Source organism: Molossus molossus, unplaced genomic scaffold, assembly GCF_014108415.1.
Source record: "Molossus molossus isolate mMolMol1 unplaced genomic scaffold, mMolMol1.p scaffold_m16_p_5, whole genome shotgun sequence".
Classification (NCBI taxonomy): Eukaryota; Metazoa; Chordata; class Mammalia; order Chiroptera; family Molossidae; genus Molossus; species Molossus molossus.
Genome location: NW_023425388.1, coordinates 71,979,749 through 71,992,903, shown reverse-complemented (window position 1 = coordinate 71,992,903; position 13,155 = coordinate 71,979,749). Strand labels below are relative to the sequence as shown.

At 39.8% G+C, this 13,155-nt stretch overlaps 1 protein-coding gene across 3 annotated transcripts in view; it reads left to right on the top strand.

Annotated features, from left to right (window-relative positions):
- GRAMD1C (GRAM domain containing 1C) overlaps positions 1-13,155 on the top strand; it is a 75,259-nt gene that overhangs the window by 19,627 nt on the left and 42,477 nt on the right. Inside the window, exons 1-3 of one of the 3 annotated variants that reach the window (XM_036243460.1) lie at positions 8,296-8,318; positions 10,062-10,103; positions 12,813-12,931. In XM_036243460.1, coding sequence (XP_036099353.1) covers positions 12,888-12,931 — 44 coding nt within the window. In that variant the 5' untranslated portion in view covers positions 8,296-8,318; positions 10,062-10,103; positions 12,813-12,887. Of the gene's footprint in view, positions 1-8,295; positions 8,319-10,061; positions 10,104-12,812; positions 12,932-13,155 lie in introns of those variants that run through there. The other 2 variants (XM_036243459.1, XM_036243461.1) reach the window with 2 other exon arrangements.

Sequence of the window (13,155 nt, the reverse complement as noted above, 5' to 3'; positions counted from 1 at the left end):
CGCCTCAGCCTCCCTGAGCCTCAGTTCCTGCTGGTTTTTCCAGCCAGAAGTTATGGGACTTCTCTTCCTGGCACTGGAACCCTGAGTGGGGTGCCTGGTGTGGGATGGGGACCCCTCAGTCCTCAGGGAGGACCTTCCCAGCCAAGGTATCCTCCTGATTTTTATCCACCACACGTGGGTGTGGGACCAGCCTGTCCGCCTCTGCCCTCCTACCAGTCTCGATGCGGCTGCTTCTTTAATTCCATAGTTGTAGGACTTACATTCAGCTCAGTTTCAGGCGGCTTTCAATGACGGTTGTTCTGTAGTTTACTTGTAACTTTGATGTGGTTGTGAGAGGACGCGATACCGCGTTTACCTACACTGTCATCTTGACCGGAAGTCCATGTTGTTTTAACAGGGCTTAAAACTTAAAAGATTTTTGGTTAAAGCTCAGTCCTTAATTTTACTCCTTTTATGTTTCTAGTGGTATTATTGTTGGATTTAGGATTACTAATACTAATTATATAGGCAGGGTGTGTACAGAATCAAAATGTTCTTTTTGCACTATTTTTCTCAGATACTAGTGGTCTCTCTTGCCAGTACATGGGGGCTACTGGAAAACGAGCTCTTCCTGGAAATTTAGGGGTATATTTTGAGATAGCTAATTATAAATAGCACTGCTGTGAACATAGAGGTGAATATATTCTTTCTGATTGGTGTTTCAAGATTCTTAGGATATATTCCTAGAAGTGGGATCACTGGGTCAAATGGCAGTTTGTTTTTTAATTTTTTGAGAAAATACCATACTGTTTTGCATAGGGCTGTACCAGTTTCCATTCCCACCAATAGTATACTAGGATTCCCTTTTCTCCACATCCTCACCAGCAAAAATGCTTTATATTTATCTATTGGTCACATGGATTCTCAGATTTAACTGCAACTAGTTGACTCTTGCTAGTGACTGCATGGTTAACCAAAGTCCTCTGCCATTTACTAGGTATGTACCTTTGGCCTAATAACTTATCTAAATCTCAATATCCTCCTCTGTAAATGAAAATGACATATGTTCTACTTTGTGTCCAGTGGCACAGCCTCCCTGATCACCCGAGCTGGGCCCTCGAGGTACACCTCTCATTTGTAATCTACACCCTTCTGTTGTAATTGAATCTTGATTGCTATTGACACATCAATGGGATGGATTCACTGAGGCTGATCAGCTGCAAGAACTGGCTGTGCCCACTAACCACTGACCTCTGACTACCTTGGAGCATCAGCTGTGCAAGGACCCACCACACAGAGCAAGACTTACTTCAGCGGGGCGTGGTACACACTGAGTCCACTCCTTGAGTGTGTTGCTTATTGAGGTAGTTGGGTGGTGGTGCTTCGATGTGGTCTGAAGGTGTCCACTGGGTGGGTTGGTTCTGGGGCAAGGTCAGCCTCTGCCTGTGTTCTACCTGGGGCCAGCAGGCATAAGCTACAAAGTGATCTGCAGATGGCTGCTTCTTGTGTCGGGCTTGGAGGTTCCCAGGAAGAGCTAAGCTGTGAACCAAGCCTGGCTGCTTCTAGTTCCAGGCCTGGGGCCACTCAGTGAGAGGTATGGGGCTCGCTGAAGCCAGATGCTGTTTGTTTGAGAGAATTTAGGAAAATCTAAAGCAGGACCCAAGACAGGCCAATCCTATGGTAAAGCCACTGGAAACACCTTGGGTGGGCCTAAAATTTGGGTGGTGCGGGGTCTCAGAGAATCACCAGAGTGGGGCAAACAGTGTGAACCAGGTTGCTGGAGTCCCTGCTATGGCGCCTGTCTGTTGGCCCTGTAAGGGAAGGGCTCACCAAAGGAACAACTGTCTCTACCAACACATCTGTCTGGGAGAAAGCTGCCTCTCCAACTCTCTCCCCGATGCCAAACAACTCAGTTCTTCCCAGTATATCTCTGGTGCCTTTCAAGCTGCCTCCCCAATGCTGGAGCCTGGAGGGAGTGGTGGGTCTGAGTAAGTCTGTGCGTGGGCCCTTTAAGAGGATCTGCCTGGGACTCTAGAAGCCTAAGCCTCTTTCAGCCTCAATTCATGGTGGTTTTTACAACCAGAAGTAATGAGACTTCTCTTCCTGGAACCCCGAGCACTGGAACCCCGAGCTGAGGGGCCTAGTATGGGATGGGGACCCCTCACTCCTCAGAGAGGACCTTCACAGTTGAGGTACCCAGGAAGATTTTTATCCGCCATATGTAGGTGTGTGACTAGCCCATCTGCGTCTCTGCCCCTCCTACTAGTCTCGATGTGGCCTCTTCTTTAATTTCATAGTTGTAGGACTTCCTTCAGCTCTATTTCAGGTGGTTCTGAGTGATGGTTGTCCCGTAGTTTAGTTGTAATTTTGATATGGTTGTGGGAGGAGGTGATACCATGTTTAACTATGCCACCATCTTGACCGGAAATTCCCTTGATTTCTTTCTTGATCTTATTGGTAAACCCATTCATTGTTTAATAACATGCTATTTAAACTACATGTGTCTGAGTTTCTGAGTGTTTTTATTGTAACTGATTATAGTTTCATGCCATTGTGATCTGATAAGATATTTGATATGATTTTAATCTTTTTGAACTTGTAGAGACTTAGTTTGTGTCCTAACATGTGGTCTATGTTTGAGAATGTCTGTGTGCACTTGAGAAGAATGTATATTCTGAAGCTTTGAGGTGAAATGTTCTGTAAATATGAATTAAATCCAGCTGATCTAGAGCATCATTTAGGGTCTCTGTTTCCTTGTTAATTTTTTATCTAGAAGTTCTATCCAGTGATATAAGTGAGGTGTTAAAGTCCCCTACTGTGATTATATTGCTGTTGATCTCTTCTCTTGAAGTCCTCCACAAGTTTTACAATATGTGTTGGTGCTCCTATATTTGGTGCATATATGCTTTCCAGGGTTATATCTTCTTGTTGGATTGATCCTTTAATATTATGTAGTGACCTTCTTTGTCTCTTTTTATGACCTTCATTTTGAAGTCTATCTCATCAGATATGAGTATTTCTACACCAGCTGTTTTTCATTTTCATTTGCATGGAAATTTTTTCCATCCCATTACTTTCATCCTGCATGAATCTTTTGTTGTGAGTTGGGTCTCTTGTAGACAGCATATATATGGGTCATGTTTTCTTATCCAGTCAGCTACCCTATGTCTTTTGATTGGTGCACTTAAGCCATTTATAATTAAGGTTATTATTGATAGGTACTTATTTGTTGCCATTTTTATTCTTTATGCCTGAGTTTCTCTCTCTGTGTTTCTTCTTCTACAACAGTCTCTTTAGCATTTATTGCAATGCTGGTTTGGTGGTAGTAAATTCCTGTAGCCTTTTTTTGTCTGTGAAGATCTTTATTTCACCTTCAGTTTTGATTGATAGCCTTGCTGGATGGAGTAGTGTTGGATTCAGACCCTTGCTTTTAATTACTTTGCATACTTCATGCCACTCCCTTCTGGCCTGCCATGTTTCTACTGAGAAATCAGCTGACAGTCTAATGGGAGCTCCCTAGTAGGTAACTTTTGATTCTCTCTTGCTGCCAGTAAGATTCTTTCTTTGTTTTAATGGTTGCCATTTTAATTATAATGTGCCTAGCTGTGGGTCATTTTGAGTTCATCTTGATTGGGACTTTCTGTGTTTCCTGGACTTGAGTACGTTTTTCCTTCACCAGGTTAGGGAAGTTTCCTGTCATTATTTCTTCAAACAGGTTCTTTATTCCTTTCTCTAGTTCTTCTTCTGGTACCCCTGTGATGCAAAGGTTGTTATGTTTCATATTGTCCCAAATCTCCCTTAAATTCTCCTGCTTTTTAATTTTTTTTCCATTTGCTGCTGTAATTGGTGTTATTTTTCTACCTTGTCTTTGAACTCACCAATTCAGTTCAGCTTCTTCTAATCTGCTATTGAATCCTTCCAAGGTATTTTTCATATTAGTTATGTCATTCTTCATTACCACTTGATTTTTTTTTTATAGTTTCTACCTGTTTTTTAATTCTGCTATAGTTCTCATTAAGTTGCTTGTAGTTCTCACTAAGTTGTTTAGACATCCTGAAAACCATTGCTTTGAATTCTTTATCTGACAAACTGCTTGCCTCTATTTCATATAGTTGCTTTTCTGGTGATCCCTCCTTTTCTTTCATTTAGGGGTTCTTTTCTTTTTCTCACCATTTTAGCAGTCTGGTAGTTTGAGGCCAGGTGAGGCATGTTGGGATGTGTAAGTAGGTCAATATGTATCAGGTAATACTGCTAGGCCTCCCAATCTGTTCTGGTGAGTGGCTCTCTGGTTGGCATCTCTTCTGTGCTATGGGTCTGGGAGGATTGATGGCTGGCAGCTCATGTTCATCTGTTGTGTGGGCACTGCTGGGCTACATAGGTCCAGCTGGTGTGCTCCTGAGGTGTGCAGGTACTGCTGCTGCCTGGCGGGGCTCGGCTCCTGATCCACGTTGATGCTGCTGCTGCTGCTGCTGCTACAGGGGGATGGGTCTTAGCTTTGGATCTTCTACTGCTGCTGATGGAGGGTCTCTGCTCCCAAATAGCTGGGTGGTTCTGGACTCCCATGGCTCTGCTGCTGCTGCTGAGGGTGGGGCTCCACTCTTGGGCCAGCTACTGCTGCTGCTGCTGTCGGGGGATGGTGCTTGGCTCCCGAGCTGGCTAATGCTGCTGCTGGGGCGGTTCTTGGCTCCAGAGCCCCTCTGCTGCTGCCAGGAGCAGGTGCCTTGACAGTGCGGCTACTCTACGCTGGCCTGCGTTGACAGTGGGTGCCACTGGTCCAATGGTACAAAGTACACTGGTGGCCATGAGTCACTGGGCCCTAGCTGCACCCTCCTCCCAGAGATAACCCACTAGATCTTTCAAAATGATGGGACCTTCTAGCCCCAAGCAGGGAGAAGCGCCCTGCCAAAAAACCACACAGCAGTAGCCAGCTGCTCCCCATCCACAGCACCAGAACCATCTGCTCTAAGTTTCCATATTGCTGTGCTGTTGTTCATCCACACTCACATCCACTTGCACTCTCTCTTACACTCGCTTACACTCACACACTCACCCTTACTCCAGTCCTGCCCGCAGTTTATTCTGAGGTCAACCCATCTGTAATACTTTCAACAATAAAGATATATTTTTTAAAAAGAGTATATTTTGAGAATGAATATTTAAATCTATGACCTAATAGAGCAGAAATATGCATTTTTTTTTTTTTATCCTTACCTGAGGATATATATTTTTTTCCATTTATCTTCAGACACAGTGGGAGGAAAGGAGGGAGGGAGAGAGAGAGAAACATTGATGTGAGAGAGACACATCTACTGCTTGCCTCCTGCACAACCCTGACCAGGGCCGGGGACCAAACCCACAACCCTTTGGTCTGCAGGCTAATGCTCTAACTGTTGAGTCAAACTACCCAGGGCTCATTTTTAATTCTAAGGTAAAGGGACAGAATGGCTCTCAGACTCACTTGCTAAGGACAGAGGAGGGGGCACATGTCAGAATTAGGGATGAGGTGATGAGGGGAGACTTTTCAGTGTACATAGACCCACCCTCTTCAAATTCTGATACATGTCACTCCAGCTTCTATTTTGGGAATTGCTAGCATTCCTCAGGTGTCTTGGAGAAAAAAAGAATTTAAAATGTTGATTGATTTTATTAGTATAAATAAAGAATATGTCTGAGGGGGCTTGGCTAGACTTAGGCCAAGAATTTAGGATTTAGGACAGAAAAATAGAGTCACAGAGGCAGACCAGACTTTGATCACTGGAGACATGTACAGAGATGAATCATCGGGCCCCACCAACATCAAAGTAATTATCCCTTAAAACTGTCTACCTTTACTCTGCTTCCATGCTTATCATGCAAAGTTCTGATTACTAATCTCTGACTTCCAAGATATCCAGGCACTCTGGACAAAAGATGAGAAGTGAAAGATTTTTCACAACTAGAGAGGACCGTTCCTCTACTGTGTGTTAGTGTATTTACCACGGAGTGAGTTTATGCCGTTTCTGAGTGTTGCATAAGTCAGCTGCTCTGAGTGCAGTTCTAGGACACTGACAGTGCTGAGGCCATTCTCCAAATAGTGGTCAGTTTACAAAGTTATCACCTTTGCAGACATTTCGGAAGAGTGTCATTCCGTCTTCTCCTGCAGACTTCTCAGCTTTATCTAATTCCTTTCTTCTTCCTTATGCCCCTCTCCAGTGATCACTTCTTTGGGAGTTACTTGGAAATCTAGAAGTTTTCCAGTAGTATAAATCTAGTAAGGGCAGCATTCAAACCTACTTGGGAAAAATAAATGTTAAATTGCTATTCCAGTTACATTTTCTATATAATAACCTGGCAATGTAGAAATATTTGTATTCTTATATTGTTTCCTGTTTTGTTGGTTTTTTTTTTTTTTTTTGGTTTGCAGTACTCCACCTATTTTTTCTTTGTCAGTGAAGTATGCTTCCTACCTCGTCACCTCGTCACCCAAGCTGGAAACCTGGATGCATTCTTGTTTCTCACCTCTTCTTTGCCAAGCAAATCATGTTGGTCACCAAAGCCCTCATCGTTTTCAGCTTGTACCATTACAATAGTTCCCTGCCTCTTTTTAGCATTCTAATCTGGTTTTTTAAGTTGTTATCAAAGTGCTAGCAGTTTTAAAAGTGTATATTTCATTAATTAATTTATTCAGGTAACATTGGTCAGTAACATTATATAAATTTCAGGTGGCCCTGGCCAGTTTGGCTTAGTGGTTAGAGCGTCAGTCCTTGGACCAATGAGTCTCGAGTTTGATTCCAGTCAAGGGCACAAACCTCTGTTGCGGTTCGGCCCCGGCCCTTGTCAGGTCCTATAGGAGGCAACCAATTGATGGGTCTCTCTCACATCGATGTTTCTCTCTCTTCCTCTTCCTCTCCCTCTCTCCCACACTGTCTGATGATAAATAGAAACATATCCTCGGGTGAGAAAAAAAAATTTCAGGTGTAAAACATTATAATTTTATATCTGTATACTCTATTGTGTGTTCACTTCCAAAAGTCTTATTTCCTTCTGTTACTGTTTTTTGACCCCCTTTACCAATTTTGCCCTCTTCCCACCCCACTTTCCCTCTGATAACCACCATTCTGTTGTCTGTATCTATGAGTTTGTTCTGTCTTGTTAGTTTGTTACTTTTTTGTTTTATATTCCACATATGGGTGAAATGATATAGTTTTTGTCCTTTTCTATCTGACTTATTTCACTTAGTATGATACCCTCAAGATCCATCCATGTTGTTACAATTGATTATTTATGTAGAAAACCCTAACAACTCCACCGAAATACTAAAAAAACTATTAGAAACAATAAATACATACTGTAAAGTCGCAGGATACAAAATTAATGTATAAAAATTCACTGTGTTCCTATATACTAACAATGAAATTTCAGAAAAAGAAATGAATAAACAACTCTGTAATTGCAACATGGTTAAAATGGCCATATTACCCAAAGCAATACAGAGATTTAATGCAATCCCCATCAAAATCCCAGTGGCATTTTTTTTTTTTTTTTTTTTTATCCTCACCCGAGGACATTTTTCCATTTTTTGTTCAGGTAGAGTGGGAGGGAGAGAGAGGAACAGAGAGAGAGAGAGAAACATCGATGTGAAGGGACACATCGAGTGGTTGCCACCCGCACAACCGACCGGGCCGGGGACAAACCGCAACCGAGGTACATGCCCTTAGCGGAAACCGAACCCAGGTCTCTCAGGACCGCAGGCCGACGCTCTAACCGCTGAGCCAAACCGGCCAGGGCCAGTGGCATTTTTTTAAATAAATAGAACAAAAAATCATCAGATTGGTATGGAACCACAAAAGACCCTGAATAGTCAAAGAAATTCTGAGAAAAAAAAAGAACAAAGTCAACAGTATCACACTCCCTGACTTTGACATCTATTTTATCTTTTTATGGCTGAGTAATATATCATGTCTTTATCTGTTCATTTGTCAGTGGACATTTAGGTTATTTCCATCTCCTGGCTATTGCTCATAATACCACAATGAATATTTTTGAATTAGTGTTTTTATATTCTTTGGATAAATACCCATTAAAAGTGTATCTTTTAAAAACACAATTCTGGTCCAGCTGGTGTGGCTCAGTGGATTGAGTGTCATCCCATGGACTGAGAGGTCCCAATTTGATTCTTGGTTAGGGCACATGCCCAGGTTGTGGGCTTGATCCCCAGTAGGGGAGTGTGCAGGAGTCAGCCTATTAATGTTTCTCTCTCACATTGATGTTTCTCACTCTCCCTTTCTCTCTCTCTAAAAAAAAATTAATAAAAAAAGAACAACCCAATTCTGAATTTGTTATGCATCTATGCGAAACTAGTAAGTGGCTTTTTATATTTTGACGATGTAAACCCCGTATTCTTTTGCATGGCATATGCGGCTCTTTGTGATGTGGCTGCTTCTCTCTTCCCTACTCACTCCTCTCTTCTCCTTTCCCCTCCTGCCCCATCACTAGTATTAGTCATGGTGAACTGGTTTGCCAGGCTGCTCCACTCCTCTGTATACTGTGCTTATCTTACTTCATCTTTCAGCAGCATTTCACACCATTGCTCAGTCCCTCTATTTTGCAACACCTTCTCTCCTTGATTCCCATGACATTCCTTCTGGAATTTCCTCTTACCTTCTGGTATTTCCTTCATTCTTTTGCTGGCCACTCCTCTTCTACTCAGCCTTTGCATGCCAGGCTTTCTTGAAGCTCAGGCTTGGGTTCTATTTCTCCTCTTAAAGCTACTCTGTATTTAGCTCTGCTCTATACACCAGTGGTTTACTGTAAGAATTTTTATATTTAGCAAAAGTGTATACAGATTATTTACAGTACAGTTAATGTACATTTTCTCATAGCTGTTTGGTTACCATAGTTGGATAAGGTTATCTATCTATAGTTTTAGTCAATGATGACTACCATAATATGTCAAAAGCATGAATTTTTAGACAGTGGAAGCTAGCCCCCCCTTGACCCTTCCCCCAGTGTGCTTTCTTCAGTTTGAATGAGTGCTATTCTCCACTGTCTCCTTAGTTCCTCATCCTGTTGAATAAGATGATTAGATTTTAGCACCCCTCCTCAAAATCCCCCTCAAAAAAATAGATCTTTTCAGTTCATCAAGTAGCATTTGTCGTGTCTACACACTTTACTAAATTAAATGGAGCAACTACGTAGAAATTAGGGCAAGCTTTGATTTTTCATTTAGAAGAAAATTTTTCTTCTGGGAATTAAATTGGAATTATTAGATGAGACTCTCTGTAGTGTTTTTTATAGCCCAGGTTCCTGATAAAAATTATTCTGAATAAAGTAAAAAATATTTTTAAAGGAAAGAATTGTTGAGTAATCAAGATGTAAACTTTTCAGTGATGAAAGATGTGCTGTGTGCTTATTGGAATTGCCCCGTCTTCTTGCTATTTTCTGACATTTCATACATGATACTCAAGAGGTTAATCTTTGATAATGGTGAAGGAGTCTGGTGGGGCTGCTCTATCAGTACTGAAGAAATGGGATAAGAGGAAGTAATAATGGCATTACCAGAATTAAATAGAAAGTATTAGCATGGAGAAGAAAATTTAACCCTTAATATATTTAATTTTTAAATGAGTTTAAAATAATATTGCAACAGGCATTCTACACAACTGAGCATAAGCAAGATAGTTGCATTTGCGTTTTAGTGTTTCTAATCAGAAGAAATTGGGGACTGTCCCTTTAATGAAACCCTGTTTACCTATCTCTTCTAGTAGGCGTGGCTTAGGAACCTGTAGAGTGAGGTATAACTTCCAATTCTGCATTCTGACCTGCCACCTTGGAAAGAATGCTGATACTACAAACCAGGAAGTGACAAATAATGTGCTTTAAACTACAATACAACTTGTCTTTCATAAGGAAAAGATGCTCATAACAAAACTAGGAGATTGAGGCAGTGATTTTACATAGTTGTCACTGAGTATTTGGAACCCGGCTGTGGTATAAAGACTTTGCAGCATACTTAGAATATAAAGCTTTCTGGGCCAGAAATTGATCTTCTGACTTTTGAGCCTTATCTGATTACTGCTTGGTTCATCTTTATTTTGTTAAAGTACTCTGCAGGCTGAACCGGGGAGACTCTCCACTGTTTGCAGGTAGGTGGTCAGCCTTTGTTTAAAAATCTAGGTTGTTTTTTAAGGTTACTTAACTCTGATTCTGCTGCTGATTACTGAAAGAACAATGAATGTCAGCCTGGGTATATGTTTCAACGTTTGAATATTCAGCATGGCTGTCAGTAACCACATTTTTGTGACTTTGAAGAAAAAGTCATTTTTAACAAATTAGCAAATCTATAATCTGGTGAGTTGTAAGTTCTGTTTTGTTTTCCATTAACCTTTTATATGTACACGTATTTTTTAAAACTAATAGATTAAAAAATATATTGAAATTACCCTGCTATTAACTTCCTGATAGTATTTAATAATATATTTAAATCACCTATTTGTGTAGTCATATAAAATTGAATTTTTGTTGTTACTTTTTTACTTATAAGTTTCATTTTTTTCACTCTTAGGAAGTTGTCTGAATATTTATTATTTGTTAACTACTTGCTTCAGTCTGTCTTGATGTAGTTTAATATCTATTATTTCAGAGGAGTTTTTAAAAGAGGTTAATATTCCACACATATATTGAAATATTGCTTGTTTTTCTTTATTATGTTAACCATCCATTTATGACACTAAAAATATTTCAAAGATAATGTCTTTAGAAGAGTGAGTTAATTATTTGTAAACGCCACCTGCTATTGTGAAAAAATAGTTCAAAATGGCTCTTCTGGAGTGGAAGTAAAAAAAAAAAAAAAAATGTGTGGGATGCTTTTAGGATCAAAAACAATAGTTCCTTAACTTTTTCTACCATCAGTGATCCTTTTCATTTTTTTTCCCTATGGACAGTATGCTTCAAAAGACTTATTGTCCACCAAATAAGTGGTGTATATTAAGTAATAAAATGTTGGAACATTATTGTTTATTAGTCGTACATTATTTCCAATGAGAGTTTACAGTCTGGCATAACCACTCTAGGTTAATATAATTCAGCCCCTAACAAAGAGAGAGGCCTGACATTTTACTTAGCTTGAGTAACTGTATTGTAGGTAACTGTTTAGATGTTTTTGACTTTTGAAATACTCATAATATAATCTGAATTTTCATCCACTACTCTTATGGAATCCTAGTAGTCTGGGCATGGCAAATTGGGAACTAGTGGTCTAAAGCACAGAAATTTTGTTCTTAATCTTTTTGAGGTTCCATGAAATGTAATGAAGGCCATCAAGTGTAATGTAACAAACAAAGATGCCATAGCTACTAGACAGAGAGAAGAAACAAGGAGAGTGAAAAAAAGAAGTGGTATTTGTCATAGGGAATGTCAGGGAGGAATTCAAGGCACATGTATGTTTTGGGCCCATTGAATCTCTATATATTTATTCCTATTATTTCCCCACTTAAAATTTTTAGACTTCAAAACAAAGTTACTTAGGTTTTTCATATATTAATTCTATATTTGTATGTTGGTTTTCCTTTCCCCAGATTTTCTCATTTCTCCATTTTCCCCATTCATGTCCTTCTCTCAGCTCAGTTGAAGATGCTTCTCCAACATGTAGCCTTATCTGATCACCCTGACCCACAACAGTATTTCTTACTACAGTGTTGATTCCACCGGTACTTGAGTACCAAATAATATTATAGCTTGTCATATTTAATTTAGTTAAAAGTCTCCTGTGTTTCTTCAACTATGCTGTAACTTGTTTGGGAGCATTTTATCCTCCTTAGCATCTAGTGCAGTGTTACACATTTGATAGGTTCTAAGTAAATATTTGTTGAGTGAATGAGAGAGAAAGAATCTTGCCATCAGTTGCTTCTAGTGTTATGCTGCCTCCTCCTACCTTGCTTAATCATGGGATTAACCATCAGTAATGTTTCTAGACACAAAACTATTGGTCATCACACTAGTATTGTTTTTATTTTGCTACGTAATATGATTATTTTGTATAAAATAACTTTAACACTGATATGATACCTACAAAGAAAGAATGAGCTGGGCTTTATTAAAAATATATCAAAGAAAATATCCTGGATTCCAGCCTCTTGCATTTTATATTTTAGATTAAAGTTTACTGCTATGTAAGGTTTTAAAAATAATTAAAATAGCCTGGCTGGTGTGGCTCAATGGACTGAGCGTCATCCCGTGGACTGAGAGGTCCTGGTTTGATTCCCAGTTGGGGTTATGCCCGGGTTGTGGGCTCGATCCCCTGTGTGGGGCATGCAGGAGGCAGTTGATTGATGTTTCTCTCTCACATTGATGTTTCTATGTCTCTCTCCTTTCCTCTCTGTCAAAAAACATATGAAAAATAAAGTAAAGTAGTTAAAATATTCAGATATATTATAGATTAAGAATATGTGTTCTGTTTGATGATTAGAACTCTGAATGGTGATCCAGTGGTTATGGTAGACTGGTTGGATTGCAGAATTTAAATTGCAGATTAGTAATTGCCAGAAACCGTGAACACATTATTTTATAGAAAGAAAATGTTAAACATCTTTCCTTCCATTTTAATTAGTTATTATATTACATACTTTAACATCATTATTTTATTTATTCCCAGTATCAACTCTGCCAGATAAGTTCTGTTAACCCATATTTTTATAGATACAGAAACTTGACATCTGTGAAGGTCAAATAACTACCAAAGTCATACATCTGATAGCTGCACAGTAGGTCATCCTGACTTCAGAATTCATGTTTGAATCACTATGTTACACTTCTTACATTTTCCAGTACTCACTGTAATTTTTCTGTCATTTCAGAACTTGACCAGACAGGAGTTCTGGCAGCTGCTCCAGCAGAACTATGGCACTGAACTGGGCTTAAATGCTGAAGAGATGGAAAATCTGGCCGTATCGGTCGAGGATAACGTGCAACCAAGGTACAACGATGTTTTGAAATGTCAAGATTTGTGAATCATTAATCAAAGCAGACTTATTTTAAACTTTACTAATTCAGAATTTCTGGGTGAAATTTGCCTCCATTCTCTGTAGTGGAACGGTGTGAGTGGCGAGGGCAGTGAAGATTTCACTAAATTGGTAAGCAAATACGAGACATATAAGGAAATAGATCTTTGTAACTGTGTCACCTAGGATTTACTTGAAG